This window comes from Ornithodoros turicata, chromosome 6, assembly GCF_037126465.1.
Source record: "Ornithodoros turicata isolate Travis chromosome 6, ASM3712646v1, whole genome shotgun sequence".
NCBI lineage: Eukaryota > Metazoa > Arthropoda > Arachnida > Ixodida > Argasidae > Ornithodoros > Ornithodoros turicata.
In genome coordinates this window covers 57684322-57701462 of record NC_088206.1, presented here as the reverse complement: position 1 = coordinate 57701462, position 17141 = coordinate 57684322, and the positions used below count along the sequence as shown (strand labels likewise).

Here is a 17141-nt window from a genome sequence, read left to right as displayed (position 1 = left end):
CTTCCACGAGACAAGCTTAAAAAATTGTACAAATATAATAACTCGCACAAGGTCTCCAGCTGTCTTCGCTGTTTTCGTTTACGCTGCTCCTGTTATAGTATATTTTTCCTTCTCCACTTCTCGACACTGAATATTCTTCACTGCAGTAGTTTTGCACTGGCGAATTGAACAGCACTGTTGCTGTTCGAGTTCTGCAAGCCAGGAAACTCCATTACATACGAAGGGAAACTGCGGCAGTTTTCGGCCAGCGCGAAATACGTCTGTCGTCTGCTGTTACTATCATTACTACTACTATCTAGTATCACTACTGTGAGGTGGCGAGCATCCAGCTGGAAAGGCGAATAACGATATTGACGGGAACACAAAATACGATCATTGTATCGGAGTTGTCGCACATACGGGCTTTCGCGAAACTGCCTGACGGGATCGTGCCGACGAAGTACAACGGAACAAGCAGAATGTAGCTAACATGCATGTGTGTTGAAAACACAAAAGAATTTTAGCTTTTGACACAACCTTGTGTCAAAAGCTTTTCCCAAGGACAGCATAATCGTTGCTACTACATGAAGCTCTGCACAGTTTGAGATGGATGACTTTGCCCATTGCTCGTCGTTCTCACTACCAGAACTGCGCTGTCCACTAGAGCACGCCTCGAACACGGATAATTTGTCGACGACTGAAAACCGTAAAGAAGAAAAAGCTTTCATTTAAAAAATCTTTAATGAACAGTGAACACATGTGTTGGCACTGTAAAGTGCTGGTGAAACAGACGGAATGGAAGTAAAGGGCATTGATATGTTCACAATGTGGGATCGTTTAGTGATGAGCACATCTCAGAAGGGAAACGAAGGTGGCAAGTGCTATCTTCTTCCACAAACAATGTCTTTCGCATTTGTCGTGAAAGCGAGAAACTGCACGGTTTCACTGCTCTACGCGGACATCACACGCAAGGACGTCACGCGTGATACCATCGTTACTGATGGTAATGCATAGTTTGGAACAGCGTCATGCATTATTATAGTCAGAGCAGTATAACTGCGATTCTCAAGAATATTATATGGCTGCAGTCATGACGCGTGATTGTTTCCGCGACGTTCGTGTTCAGCGCTTGTTTCATTTCACGGCAAAAATCTGCGTGCGGGCCTCATGACGCGTGCCAGTCGCAAGCAAAATTGCTCCCTGCAGGTCGGGCTTAAGGCTATGTGCGTCTTGCTATCATCTGTAACAACAGTCAGTGCAGTTTCAAATGACTCTGCAGCGTTATTGTCATCCTAGTTGGCACTTTTATACGGTCGCAGAGCGCCGGAGTTGGAGAAACTATCTCGAAATATCGTCACGTCTCACTCCTCGATTATCGCCGTCATCACACGCGGCCATGATTCTATTGTGTATCGCTGACAACCACAAATCGAAACCGGAAAAATGCGTTCGAGACACGGGTTTTGGCTGAGCATGAAATGGCACGGTGAACAGCGGTGTTCAGCTCAACGTCAACAAAGTTTCGATATTTAACTCTAATTTCTCTGGACTGTAAGCCTCGTACGAATGTTCAGAGTTCGTTAGCAATCCACTAAAGCCGGGACTGTGCTGATGATGTATGAAGCATGTCCACAACTGCGTACTAGGTGCGGTTTCGATTACCAAACGTATAGCGACACATTCGTAATTGAGTGTACCTCGGAAGCTCCGTGCGTCGCTTTGCAGCTGTTCTACTATGCATGTTCGTCACCGCAACCTACAAATTCCAGTGTGCAGCCCGCAACAGCTTTGTAATAAGCTGTTTTGATATTCGAAAAAGAAATCGAATATTCGAACTTTTACAAATATTCGAAAGCTTCGAATATCAATTTTCAAATATGAATACGAATCAAATATCGCAAATATTCGATTCGTATTCAAAATTTCGGATATTTGCACACCTCTAAAGTAAACCAATAAATAAATGAATGGGAGTCTACTGCATAGCAAATTGCTCACATCAGCAGTAGCATCTTCCGGTGTACCAGATGCAGATGTCGAAGAGGACGACGCTCCAGGAGCTGCCCGGAGGGCTTCGAGGATGTGAGCTTGCTCCGCTGCCGTTCTCAAACTGCCAGCACGGCTGTGCTCTCCACCAACTGTTTCTGCATTACAACACAGCCCAGGATAGAAATCAGTCTTTCATTACAACTTACATCATTTCCTTAGCCCTGCTTTATCCTTTATAACTAGAGCCTGAAGTTTTAGTGTTTAACGTGATTCTTCCCAAAATTTGCACCCCGAATTGAAGGTTGCCACTTCAGGGTGAAACCCGACTTTTACCCGGCAAATCGCCCTCACTGAGACGTCTGTAGGAATGCACACTAACTTGTTTAGTAGCAAACGGAGTTACATTACTATTTGTAGCGAACCAGCTCAGTTAGTTTGAGTATACGAGCCAGATTTCTCCGTGAATTTAGCATACTGTAAGTTTTTCCACCTGAATTTCCATGAATTTAGAGCACATGTTTATTTACTCCAATTTAGAAAAAAATATTTCCCAAAAACTTCAGCCTCTAATTATAACAAGGCAAACGTAACTCACCCTGAAGGTTGCGGAGAAGTTCCAATCTCCTCTTCCGGATTTGTGTTTCTCTCAAAATTAGCTGAAACACATGCAGAATTAAATCAGCACAGAAGCCGCTTCCGTGGGAACCTTTCACGCTATTTAAGAAAACAATCCAGAGTTATCAAATTACATATAACAATTAAATATATCCAGAGTTATATTCAAACTGTATGCTATTGTAAGTTATTTGTAATGTGCTTCCACAAGAATAGGAAAAAGATCCAAAATCAGCAGTGGACTGTGGAACATGCCAAGGATTTCCATTGAAAGATGAAAGTCACTGAAAAGGTTAGCCAGCTGTAGGACTCGAACCCACATCTTCTGGATTTCCGATCCAGGGCTCTACCAATTGAGCTAAGCTAACACGCCTTCTCAGCGACTTCCAGGGTGCGTCATCTGAAGGGACAAACCAGCCACTCCCTCTGAGGCTTTGTATGTATTTGTCCCTTCTATGTTGTTCCAGCCTCAGAACATCAGTTCTTTCAAGGATTTCCAGTCTGTGAAAACAGCATTTTGGAATCCCAGCGTATTCAGGGGTCTCACAGTACCAGTGCAGAACTATGGCCATTGTTGATAAAATTTTTCGCCTCGGCTTCCAGTGCAATCAGAACAAACTATTGTGCTTTTGATGCCAGCACCATCTCTTCCCCTTTCTTCTCTTCTTTTTCTGGTGCTCACTAAAAACAAATGCCAGACGTGCAGCAGGCAACATACTGGTTCCATGAATAGCACTATTTACAGCATGCATTTAGAAGAGTCTAAATCCAAAAGGTGCAGTACGGTGCTGACAAGCTGTGAATTTTCTGTGCCTTGTCTTGGGTACAGTCTTCTTGGAGTACAGTCAAACTCCTTTACAACGAATGGCTTTATAACAAAAGACCGTTATAACAAACGTTTTTTCGCGGTCTGGTCAGGCGCCCATAGGATTCAATGTATACTTTGGACATTTATAACGAATTCCTTTATAACGGACGTACTGAAATAACGAAGTGATTTTGAAGTCAGGAGGGCAAAATTTGCACCCTTTACAACAAAGCTTTGCAAGCAAATGTCGAACTGCAAACTTTATGAGAGCGTTTCTCATTCTGACGCGGCGCGCGGCACGCTCGGCACCACAGATGACGGTTCCGCGGGGGTCATAAAAGGCGGGAAGATAGAACCGGTGTTCATTCTCCTGGCATTTGTCCAACACGATGCCTTCTTCACGTGGGTGGGACGCAGTCGGGATTCGTAGACCTCGCTTGTGCGATCTGCTTCTTGGGGGCAGGCTGTGCAGAGCGTACAAGCATCGACACGCGAAACAACGGTAACGCTGCGCCATCTCTTAGGCAAGAGCAGAGGCTTGGGAAGTGCCTGCCCTCCGCGTCCTCCTATTGGCCAGCGTCCAGGAGGCGGAGCCTCCCTCGCTCTTGGTCAGCAAACACAAGGAAAGTCGCGGAAAAAATCGTATCAAAATAATTAAACCAAAATAAAAATTGAGACAAGAAAATAGACACTGACTGTTCATTATCTATTACTGTCAGTGAAAGAGCTGGTCGTAACGCTTTTGTGTCTTCGTTTTTGGCCTATGCTGTCAAAATTCGCGAGATGATTCAAAAGGCTCGGCAGGCTTTCCACCCGCGAGTCGCGCACTCATAAAGCGAGCTTCTCCTAAAACACACAGGCGTTAGGTGAAGCCGACTTGCAGAATGGTGACATGTAATGTTGCCAGAAGCTGTCCTGATATGTTCCCTCCATGTGGTCTGGTCGCTGTTTTCGTCACACAGCTTCACAGCATACTGTTGCCGGGCGGGGCGGGGGGTAAAAAGGTCAAAACAGAGATAAGGTGCGTTTTGATCAGAGCAACAAAATTCTACCAATAAACAAGATTGCTAACATTTTAAGGCATTTTTCCTTTGAAACATCCGTTTTAACGAAGTTACCTTTACACAAAGATTTTCCGCGGTCTCCTGAAGTTTGCTATAAAGGAGTATGACTGTTAAAGAAAAATGGCTGAATCCTATTTGTGACGAAGTATCACCCCTGGTGTTGAAACTCCCCACTCATCATGATTCAGACAAAGTTATTGTTGTTGTCACCTGTTCCTGCTGATGCTTCCATTGCTCCAATGCTGTGGTAAGTGACATGATGTTTCGCTGGGCGAGCTCACACTGGGAGCGTACATCCTCCTCTTCCTGACATAAGACAATGAGTTCAGAAACTATTGCGCCTGGGCCTTCTTCCACTCCCCCTTGAGTTTCCCCCTTAACATGTTCTGCCACGACGGTTGTCTGTTGTTGAGGGAGGGTTGGAAGTGCATCTCCAACTTTGCCGGAGTCCTAGAATGGCACAAAAGTGCACTTTAATCACGTATCTGGTTGTAATCTTCGGCTGTAATCATGAGAGTCCAGTACTAGGTAGGATGGAAGTCAAGCAAGGTATGCCTGTGCGAATGTTCCAATTTTTCACGTACTGAAGCAAATAAGTGTGTACTGTATTTACTTGCATATTTTGCGCACCCCTAGTTTGGCACGAAAAATGCTAAGAAAATAAAAAATTGCATAATTTGGGCACGCGAATGGATATGTGGCTCACGCCTCTTGGCGACTGCAGCAAATGTTTTTTGCTTACCACACAGTTTTGGTAACAACAGCAGTGCTACCAAAGCCACACCGGTGCTTTTGTTTGATTTGCACTCACGTTGGGATGATGGTCCACTGACGCGATGGACAATACTGTCACTCGAACTACAAAACAAATGCGGACAGAAATGCTGGACAAACACGCTATGGACAAACACGCTATGGACAAACATGCTATGGGCTTACAGCACAACATGACAATGTTGGCGAACATAGCGTGCTTCCGGTTGTCAGTACAACTAGCAGCGTCTCACCATATTTCACCGGTCGGATGTGCAGTATAGCGGGCCCGGTATTTAGCATCCCGACCATCGCAAGATGCAGGGTAGGTGAGTACTTCTTTCGTGCTTGCACAATGTAGCGATAATGTCAATACCGGCTCTACAGGGAGCCTATACAGTAAACCCTCGTTAACTCGAATTCGCTTATCTCGAAATATCGGTTATCTCGAATTTTTTGGGCGTCCCGATCCTTGTCCCAATGCTTCCAACGTATTTGGGCCCTTTTAGGTCGAAGCTTTTTTTTGCCCCAGTACGGATATCTCGAAATTCCATCACCGGTAGGTCACCGTACCTACAGCTGATAACGTGCATTCCTCGGTCCCCCAGGCTAGGTCAAGGTCAAAGCCTTTCAGTCCTTGCACGGTCCGTGGTTCTAGGTACTCACGTGCCGTAGCTGTGACAGGCAGACCACACTCCCCTTTCCACCCAACGTCACTCCTCCTCCTCTGCATTCGTCCAAGCGTTTCAGCCTCTCAATTTCGTAGTTTCGTTTTGTTCTTTGCGGCATGATGGCTGAACAACGCACATACAAGTCCCTGACTTTGGAGCGGAAGGTGGCACTTATCAAAGGCCTGGCAGCAAGTTCATCAAGCCATTATTGTGAACTCTTTCGTTCATGCGGGTTTCTGGTCTTCCACCGCCGTACTGGAGCCAGCAGACGAGTTCGGTGGCTGTGTTGAATTCTGCAACGACGTGATGCGGCTGGCACGTTGTGGGGAGAGTCACTTAGAGAACTACGCACTTTACGACGGCGATGCTCCAGTAAGTGGTGAACTGAGTGACACTGAAACCGTCGAGAGTGCCCACGGTAGTGATGTGCCAGGAAGAGCGTCTCATGCGTTGAATGCAAGTGCTTGAAGATGCTTTCTTGTTCCCAGACGCAAATGCCAAGCAGAATGCTATTACGGAGTTATTCCCTCTCAGATGATGTTAAAACAAAATGGCTTTGGAATTGTTTACAAGCCTTATTACTGTAGGAACGCTTCTTTCTTTACGTTTCATAACATAGTGCATTGTGGTAACATCGTGGCAGCATAATTTTTGCTGTTCGCTTAATTCGAAACCCCGCTTATCTAGAAATTTTTCCCGGTTTTTACGACTTCGAGTTCTCGGGGGTTTACTGTATTTTGAAATTTCGCGCCGTTTGAATATCATTACGAATGTGCCCGTACAAATTATGCAAGTAGATACAGTATTCGATTCAAACTCTGTATCGAATATAGAATTCTATGCTCAAATTTTGAATCATATTGACCTTTGTTCCAAACTAAATCTGTTCAGAAATAGTTCTGCCCATGTAACGTCTAAAATGGCAAAAAAGAGTCCATCAATCAAAGTGAGTGCTACACTTGCGTCGTGTCGTCCTTTCTGTTTGTTCCCTAGCCCAAGCTCAGACTTTTTCTACAATGGGTGTACCTGATATTCTGATTTCGATGTATCACATATGCATGCTGCAGATGTGGTTACATCCATATATGTGCTGTACACGCATTTGGTTTGCTTATACATCCATTCAATCCATATTTGCTTCAGTTATACATCTATTCACTTAGGTCTTAGAATGACTATTCTCACAGGCCCAAAGTAAACAATCAAAATGAGAACTCTGCACACAATAAAATTAGTGTCTACATCACACATATTGTCAGAAGGAACAAATCATAAAATAGAGTAACCCTTGCAACTTGGTAGTGGTGTAAAACAGGGGTGCGGTCTGATGCACAGCTGGTGTACATATGCTGATATCATATAGCACAAGGACCCTTGGCTTAAGGCAGACTGATGCGGTCTAGATAGCGTTCCAGTTGGCTGCACCGTCCCACAATTGTTTTCTTCTCTTTGCTTTCCTCCCATGCTTTAAGGAAGTAATGTAATCGGCGCCAACATGCAGAACATGATAGCAACAACAAAGATGTTACTTTCATTCGTAGGGATCTGGAAAACTGCAGTGAGCTTGCCAAATTTGTTGATTGTAATCAATTCCACGACTGTTACTGTAGGGAATGACATCAGTTTGGCCCAAATATTGCGGGCATCAGTGGATCGCGTCAGGCCTTCAAAAATATGCCATTCCCTAGGTAAACTCGAGGGGAACACGCCTGTACCTGTTTCGTGTAGAAATTTAGCAAGTTTTACGAGAACCCTCCGAATAAAAATTCTCCACATGCTTCTTAAGAAGTGAGTCCGCCTTACTCAAGGAAGGAACTCCGTACGAGGAGTTGTTAGGCATGCACAAACACACAACAAATTGCTGGCCTTCTAGAAAACCATTCATGGGCCTCACAACGGGACATAGTACACGTACCTGAGACGCCACATGGGGTACCTGATGTCCTGACAGATCCATAGTCTTTACTTCCATAGGAAGCACAGTGGGCATTGGCACGGGTGGCGCAGCACTGCCAGGCACAGAACGTACTGCTGCACTTGAGTCTTGTGACACTAGTGCTGACGTGGGAAATGCACCCTGCACAGGTAGGGACAACGTGCTCCCCGCTTGCTTTGGCACTGATGGAGGTCTTGGGACAGACGGAGGTCTAGATACACAGGGAAGCCTGGGCTCTGACGATGGCCTCGGCAAGGAGCAGGGGACGGAAGGTAACGGCCGAGCAGTGACTTGTTCAGGTGTCCGGGAGGCGGTACGGTCGCTTTCTTGTGGTATTGGTTCTGGATCACGTTTTGAGGGTGCTGCAGGATCTGAGGTCTTCTGAATAAAAGCAATGGTAATACGGTAAACGGTAAAATACGGTAAAAATAAAAGAGCTTTCGTGTTTTGGGGTTAAACCAGGTAAAACCAGTTTTTAGCACCCGATTCACATCACTGTCACTTCGGGTAAAACCGAAAGATACGTTGTACTTAGAGCCTGAAGTTTTAGGGTTTCACCCGGTTCTTCCCCAAATTTGCACTCCAATTTGATGGCGACAACTTTAGGGTGGAACCAGATTTTTACTGAGCACATTGCCCCCCTGAGACCTCTATAGGAGTTCACACTAACGTGTTTGGCAGTAAACGCAGTTACATCACCATTTGTACCAAACCAGTTCAGTTAAGTTGAGTAACTGAGCCCGATTTCTCTCAGAATTTAGCATACCAGAAGTTTTCCCCACCCGAATTCGCATGAATTTAGAGCACATGTTTATCTACCCAATTTCTACCCTCCAAATTTAGAAAAAAAGATTTCCCCAAAACTTCAGGCTCATATTGTACTGCGTACCAGAGTATTCAGGAAGAAAAATAACTTTTCTAAGCATCATAGCTGGCCAGATAATTAAAATACACTTCCGCGTCGAGCTCAGACCTCACAAGAACGGATCACCTGCTGTTCCTATTTGTTCTCGTAAGAACGTTATCTCTCTTCCACAGCCACCCGTGAAGATGCCTGCCATGATGAAAAGGTCAGATAAAGAGTTTCAGCATTTGTGGTGTCAATTGTCTATGCATCTGTTGCACGCTTTGCTGTAAAACTTTGAGACTGTAACTTTAGAAAACAAAACTTTAAAAAACTGTAAAAAAGCAAGTTTCCATGGCTGCAAGTAATAGCCTTTCTGCATTGACCTGGCATAACTTGGGACAAAGAGGCCTGTTGACATTTTGTCTTCTGTGCCAGCAAAGTGTACTCAGAGCCACATATGGGGTACTGGCAGCACGACGTTCACCATCCTGAAGCCATGAATGCAAGTCGTCAAGAAACCAATTCCTCTACTGTCTTGCCTGTTGAACACTACGTTGCCACTCACTGGCTGCCATAGCACATATAGGTTCATCCAAGAATGGCTAGGTGCTACCATTCCAGATCTACACTACCAGGGTGTCTACCAAATTGCAGCCTTCAAATTCCCTGACTTTTCCAGGTTTTCCCGGACTATTTCAAGCAAATTCCCTGACAAAAACAAAAGGGAACTTGGTGCCTGCTCCTGTGTTTTGATGCAGATCCCTCATAAAACAGACCACTTATTAAGCATTAGTGAGGCTATCCCACTTTTCTGCCTCAGAGCTTGTCGTACTGACGAACTGCTACTCGCGGTAAGATTGCTGCGGCATTGCCGCTCAACCACCAGTCGGCACTCGCGATTCGCTGCGCATCATCACAGCACTTGTCTGCAATTTTCCCTGACTTCAGCTGCTTTTTGGCCAAATTCCCTGACAATCCCCTGACTTTTCCAGTCACATCAAAATTCCCTGACAATTCCCTGTTTTCCAGGTTTTCCAGGTTGGTAGACACCCTGACTACGCATGTTTGTGAGAAGATGCTCTACCCACGTCAAAGGGAGAAATCTGACATGATTCCTGATTGACAAGCGTGAACCCGGCCGACATAACACGAAACCCGGCCGAATCCTTTCTGAACCGAAATTAGAATTGAACTTTTTTTCGCCGACAGGAGTTTCTCCTTTAGTCGGATCTGGCGAGGCCAGATTTCTGTTCCGAAATCGGAAGTGTCGCACACCGAAGAAGTAGCGAGCATCTAATGGCTATTCAGCCAGAAGTAGGACTATAGCAACAATGTCGTGGCAAACTCGTTGACCGCTACCGCATCTACGACTTCTCCTCCTATGAATATAGGGATTATATCACTGAGCTGGATGGCAGAAAGGTGATGTGCCCCCCAAGGGTTAGAAGTCTTGGCCAAACTTCGGTTTCCAGTTTGGTAGCATGCGGTGATGCATCGAAAAAAGTTCGATCCCGATTTCGGTTCCGGCAGAATTCGAATAGTTTTTCGTGCCATGTGGTTCCAGCTGAAGACGGTACTGCCTCACCGTCATACGCAGCTGACAATTTAAAACAGCTCAATTTCAAACAGGACAACAGCTCATAAACTGGAGTTTTCACACTTTTCTTTAGCTATTACCATTGTGGTGGGAAATGTATTTGGTAGAGTTGTGTGAATAGCAAAATTTACAATGCGAAAAGTTTAATAATATTTCACTTGCACTGCGAATCGAATCCGAATAATTTCTTCAGATGGTCAATCGAATTCGAATAATCAGAAAAGGCCCAATTCGAATAATTTCGAACACCTCGTGGTGAAATATTTTGTGGTGTTGTGCTCATTCGATGATGTTCTGCTCCAAACTTGTGAGCCTTTTCACCCATCATAACATATTGTGAGAGAAGGGTCCCTCTGTGTTGTGTATGGTAGACTGTATTAGTGGGATGAACTGCATTGAGAGTTAGTCAACACGTTCCATGCAGCCTGTTTCGTGTGCATCTCCTCAGTTCTATGTCAACATTGTGAGTTTCCTGTACTATTTTAGAAACTGCGCATATTTCCATACGTTACTGAACATAAATCTGAAAGTTCGCAGAACATTTACTGGAACATGCAGTGCCCAGAGTACAGTGTTGACCGTGAGGTCACGGAAGTTGTAGACTTTGTCGACAGAATATTGTAAACAGCAGGCTTCACCTAACGCTCGAGTGCTATGAAGTTAAGCTGACTTGCAGAATAGAGCCGCACACCATAAGAACAATGGCGGTAACGTGAAGTAGGCTTCACCAAACTCTTCGATGTAATGAGGCGAAGTCCACTTGCAGCATGGCGATAGCGATACCTCGTTTCAGTACCATTCGAAAAATATTCGAAAAATTAGAATACTGAAAATAGGTTGCGAATAGCATTCGAATAGCATCAGATATTTGTTTCATATTCGAAATTTCGAATATTCACACAGGTCTAATATTTGGTAATGGGATTGGGTAAATCTGACATCCGCTTTCTGTTTCTGGCAAAATAATGCAGCATTAACTTGGCAAATTTCAGTGGTTGAAACAAGAAAATATAATTTCTCACGACTGAAAATCGAGAAAAGTGCTTCTAAGTCACAGCAAAGGTTTGCTGAAGATGAATATCGTTGACACCATAATCTTCAGACAAATACATTTTTAAATAGGATTTTGCTACCATGTTAGGCGAAACACCGGAAAGTGCTATCATGGTTCTCACCTCTGATGGAGGAGAAGCAGGATGTCTGTCCTCATCCTCATCCTCCGTCGTTCTGTCATCCTCCCGTTCTTCCTCAGAATCCACAAGATCCACCGACTCTATCACCTTCACTGGAGTCGGCACTACAACACATTCTTCGTCACTCCCCTTATCTGCGTCGGACTCCTGAGTACACTCTTTCGCTGGCAGTTCCTCCTTGCCCTTTGTCAGGAGCGGAGATCTGGCAGTGGCAGATGACACCTTGTCACTGGGTGACCCTATAAGTCCAGAATCAGCTGTCCGTGTTTTCGTAGGCAAGGCCTTTGGCTTCGTGGTTGCTGATTTGCTTGTCTCCAATTTGCTGCCAGATGATTTCTTGGCTGCTGGCTTGCCAGATGTCACTTTACTCACAGGTGACTTGCTCGCTGTAGGCTTTGTCGTCACTGACTTGGCCACTGTTGGTTTTGTTGTACCAGGCAGCGAAGACAAGCTGGCAGACGACGACGACGACTCGGAATTTGACCTAACTGATGGTGAAGACTTGGCAGTTTTTGTCTTGGAGACTTTTGAAATGGCTTTGTCACTAGGACATATGGCTGGAGATTTCTTACTGGCTTTGGCACCATTTACTTTCGGGGAGGTGTTGCTGACGCCAGCAGTCACTTCATGGTCCATGGTTACCGCAGTTCCTCCCTCATGTTCAGCATCTGAGCCATCTTCAAGAGCAACCATGAGACTATGCAGAAGCTCGTCTGGGAGGTCACTTGCTTCCATCTCCTTAACCAGGCCCTGTACCAATTTATAGTATGAGTTTCAAATACATACAGCAATCTTCATCACCTTATAGGGTGAAAAAGAAGTCAGCGCTCTTTGGTTGCACGTAGTATGTGTGTTGTGGAGACCTGTGGGGCGCCACTGGATAATCACCACGGTCTTGTTGGTATGAGAGGGCGCCGCTGCCAGGGAATGGGCAGAAGGAGCCAGAGAGGGAGGGACGGGAAGACGATAGAGAGGGGGCGCGACGGTGTTAAAGAGGGAGACAGGACGTCTACCAGGAAACGACAGCTGGGGCCGGCTGCTGTATTTATACTCTTTTGGGCTGATAAGCCGTTTGGTTGGAAAAGCATGAAGTAAACCTTTGTTTTGTTATTGAGTTGGCACAGCATTCCTTCACGGGCCGGACGGGAAAGCACGACCCCAAGAGTGGGAATGGTTCCTACAGTGTTCATGAGCACTACTCAAATGTCACCATACCAGCACTGCTGGTATGGTCACGTTTGAGCACAGTTGTATGCAACCAATGAAGTAACGACTTAGTTACTTCGCCAAAAATTGCACCTAACAATGCATTCAGTTATAAAAATCAGCGCCACCCATGTTGCTTGTTCTTTTCCTTCATTTGCACTCTGCTTCAACATGGAAGACAGTGTCAATAGACAGCTTCAGCAAATCCTAAAAATCTTAATGCTGTTGTGAACCGTTGGAACTTGCTTATCAGAAAGGGGAAGGAGGTCTCCAAACTGTTTCCATTTCTCCTCTCTCCGCAAACTGCCCACGAGGTGTCAAGGTCAGCGGGAACAAAAGCGCGGTGCATCCACGACATCCTCATCGCTGCTGCCATTTTCACCTTTTTTTTGATGTTGTCAATGCCAAGGACGACATTCATGCAAATGCTGTTAAAGTGTCTAATGGCAACGTCACGTTAGCCTCAACTGTCAATGAATTTACGTTTTCGCCTCCACTAAACATTTCTATCGTAGTAACATCATCAACATCCTCACTTGAAGTTGCAGTCGGCATTTCTGTATTTCCGATACTCAAAGATACTTGTACTCGAAGACATGTGTATTGAAAGATACGTTCTTGCAACGCATTCTGAGCATTTGGTTTTGGTCGCTCACAAATAAGTATGTATGCGTCATGTCGGGAATGGGAAATGGCCTTAGTGTCATGAAGGCAGTACAAAAAAATCAGGAGTGGGAGTACATTTTTCTGCCGTATTTCTGGCGCACGGGAGATGGTAAATCCCCAAAACCATGCAGGTTTGAAGTGAGATGAGTACCAATAATCAAGCACATCTTCTGAGGAATGGCCCAAATTATTGGATGCAGAAACACATTGGTCTTATGGGGCGTTTGACGGTGCCAACAGTTTTGTCCAAAACATTAGAAGGTCCGAATTTTTACAGTCCGAATTATCGTACAGCGACTGTAATTAGCGGTAATTTGTGGCATTATCATGTGGCATTAGACATCTGGGATCATGAACAATGCCACAGCAGTCGGTCTTCTGATTAATTTTGCCCACCTGAGGACTCTTTAACGTGCATCAAAGTCTCAGGACACAGTGCACTGCATTTAACGCCCCTCGTGGAAGACTGTGTGTCACCATGACACAACGTTTGCTTGCTCAAATCAAAACTTACTTGCACAGGCAAGAAATACCATGTGCTCTGCTGTACAACGCGCAGGACAGGTTCAAAGGCCAAATTCTGCTGCACAGCACATGTGCAGGACGGAAATGACCAAATGCAACAACGTCGCTGTGATGCTGCTTGAGTGCGAGAAAGCTAGATAAATAAAAGTGTGATGTGACCTGCAAGTCCAACTGCTGCGTGGGCAGTGCCGCCAGATTCAGCGAGGGCCTTTCTTGTTGTGCTGGCAGATGGTCCTGCGGTCCCTTCAGGTGAGCCACCCATTTCGAGAGCTGCGAACGGACTCGTCTTGAGCAGGGATAGTTCACCAGACGATCGAGAACGTCTTTTCTGAAAGCCTCCTTGGAAGAAAAGGACGAGAAGATGGGAACTGTGCCACCACACTTCGCCCCCTGCTCCTTCCGAGCGGTTTTTCCGGAGCTCTGTTGACACGAGGAAACAAGCAAGGTCTGAGTCAAGGGAAAAGTCTGAGAAGCGTTCACTTCAGTCACAGCCGTATACTAAAAGGGAGTCTGGACATTGGGAGGATGAAAGATGAAAGTCACTGAAAAGGTTAGCCAGCTGTAGGAGTCGAACCCACATCTTCTGGATTGCCGGTCCAGGGCTCTACCAATTGAGCTAAGCTAACACGCCTTCTCAGCGACTTCCAGGGTGCGTCATCTGAAGGGACAAATCAGCCACTCTCTCTCACTCATCCTCCTTTCACTCTTACATTTTTGCTCACTCATACACACATTCATACGACAGGATCGACGCAGGCGGCAACTGTTGAACATGAAAGAACTGATGTTCTGAGCCTGGAACAACATAGAAGGGACAAATACATACAATCCAGAAGATGTGGGTTCGAGTCCTACAGCTGGCTAACCTTTTCAGTGACTTTCATCTTTCATCGTTAATTTCTTAGGCAAATTGAGGCTTTTTATGTATTTGTCCCTTCTATGTTGTTCCAGCCTCAGAACATCAGTTCTTTCATGTTCAACAGTTGCCGCCTGCGTCAATCCCGTCGCATGAATGTGTGTATGAGTGAGCAAAAATGTAAGAGTGAAAGGAGGATGAGTGAAAGAGAGTGGCTGGTTTGTCCCTTCAGATGACGCACCCTGGAAGTCGCTGAGAAGGCGTGTTAGCTTAGCTCAATTGGTAGAGCCCTGGACCGGCAATCCAGAAGATGTGGGTTCGAGTCCTAGAGCTGGCTAACCTTTTCAGTGACTTTCATCTTTCATCGTTAATTTCTTAGGCAAATTGAGGCTTTGTATGTATTTGTCCCTTCTATGTTGTTCCAGCCTCAGAACATCAGTTCTTTCATTGGGAGGAGTCGCAGAAAGAGGCTCGACCTGTCAATCATAGTTCCGAGCCCCTGATTGGTTTGCCCTTTACCACGGGGGTCGCCATGACACCGGACTGCCACCCAAAATGGCGACGAAAACAAACAACAGTGATGCGGGGGTTTCGTGAAAAAAAATTTTCACAGGTCACTCTGATTTTACGCTGCAGATGTGCATCCTTATACACGGTTCTCGGAAATCAGTTTCAACTGATGCTCCGCTATTGATATCTAACTGAAAACAACACGCTTTGTCGCCGGTGTTAGGCCTAGTGAACACGGCGATCACAACGAAATCATAACAAAAATGGCACTGTGCTGTACAATTTTGAATTTATTAACTGCATTTTATGGATACATGTGACGATACTCGTGACGATAAGTGACATAATTAGTAATTTTCGGTTATGATGTAGCAGCGCTTTGCACGTACTTTTTCCGCGTCCCCGCCAGGTATGCGCTAATGAGGTTCCACTGTATAAACCTTCGGCTTTTTTATTTCAACTATTCATGTAGATAAGTTAAAAAAGCGTACCGACGACGGAAGCAGACGAGAATTCCTGACATACCTTGCGCAGCCTAGGTGGCCTTCATCACATTTGCACCAAAAATCCACTAGTATTGTCACTAGTCGCCACTCTAGTATTGCAGATCGCAGTGGATATTCTGTTGACCAGACCGCAGAATAACGACAAGCTTTATTCTGTTGACCAGACCACAAGATTAGTGGTGGCAAAATTCGCAATAATGCTGCGTCGGTCGTGTGGGGTAGTGGTTAGCATCCCCGGCTGGCAATCAGGGAGTCTGGGTTTGATTCCCGGTGGACTCGCTTTGTTTTGTTTTTCTTTCCTTCGCTCTGTGTACCCTTTTATCTCAGGCGCAACATTTGAGTCTTTTTTAGCTACACAGTGAATGTGGACAATATCATGTGGGCATGTTTGGGCTAGCACACAGAAAGAAAAGAAAGTGCTGAATTTTTGCTACGAATAAGGTTAGGCTAGGGCCACAACGCCTTTCTTACGTTCTACATAGAATTAGGTTAGGTAAGGTTGGGTCAGGTTAGGTATGGTTAGGCTAGATTAGATTCAGTATGGCATGGCATTTCTCCACACTTGAGGCGGACGCCACATGGCCTACAGCGTCGACGGCTAGCACACAGAAAAAGAAAAAGTGCTGAATTTTTGCTAGAAATTAGGTTAGGTTAGGGCCACAATGCCTTTCTTACGTTCTAGAATTAGGTTAGGTATGGTTAGGTTAGATTATGTAATACATGGCATTTTTCCACACTTGAGGCAGACGCCGCATGGACTGGTCCACAGAATAAAACGTAACCCTTTCCTGTGGTCTGGTCCACAGAATAAAGCGCGCCGCTATTCTGTGGTCTGGTCAACAGAATATCCACTGCGATTGCAGATCGTGAGAGATATCCATTTCAATCCCATCCAATCCACTTGCCACCCAAAATGGCACTGCCCATGTCGGATAGGGGGACAAATAGTGAGGATAGGTTGATTGATAGTGCTTCATATATCAAGACGTTATTAATCAGAAAGCTGAAAAAGTGGGTGGAGCTTCAGGTATAGGCATGACCCATTAATGGCCAGACTCCCTTTTAATATATGGCTCTGACTTCAGTGTCACGATGGTGACACTCTCAACGTTAGCAAACTGACCTTTGGAGTTCTAACCTTGCGCTTGGTTGCAGTGGACCCTTCACTCTGCAGCTTTCGCTGGTCATTGCTCCCACTGTCATTACGGTGAGTGCCAGTAGTATTGTCTTCATCTTCTGAGGACAAGAAAATGAGGTGGCTCGTGCGGTCGAGACGTTCGCAACCTGCAGGGTGCAACGGCTGTTCTATTTCAGTCATCTTCTCCTTCTTTACAGCATGCTCTGTGGATGGATCTGTGGGAGGTGCCTATATTACAGATGAAGCAGTTGAAGAATAAGCATTTAGAACAACAGTTGAAAC

At 45.4% G+C, this 17141-nt stretch overlaps 1 protein-coding gene across 4 annotated transcripts in view; it reads right to left on the bottom strand.

Annotated features, from left to right (window-relative positions):
- LOC135396795 (uncharacterized) overlaps positions 1 to 17141 on the bottom strand; it is a 50629-nt gene that overhangs the window by 18479 nt on the left and 15009 nt on the right. For 3 of the 4 annotated variants that reach the window (XM_064627975.1, XM_064627978.1, XM_064627977.1), the window contains 7 exons: positions 16845 to 17087; positions 14009 to 14269; positions 11435 to 12202; positions 7795 to 8196; positions 4666 to 4905; positions 2564 to 2624; positions 1978 to 2123 (listed from right to left, as the gene is read on the bottom strand). In XM_064627975.1, the coding sequence (XP_064484045.1) occupies positions 1978 to 2123; positions 2564 to 2624; positions 4666 to 4905; positions 7795 to 8196; positions 11435 to 12202; positions 14009 to 14269; positions 16845 to 17087 (2121 nt within the window). The remainder of the gene's footprint in view (positions 1 to 1977; positions 2124 to 2563; positions 2625 to 4665; positions 4906 to 7794; positions 8197 to 11434; positions 12203 to 14008; positions 14270 to 16844; positions 17088 to 17141) is intronic. The other variant, XM_064627976.1, reaches the window with a different exon arrangement.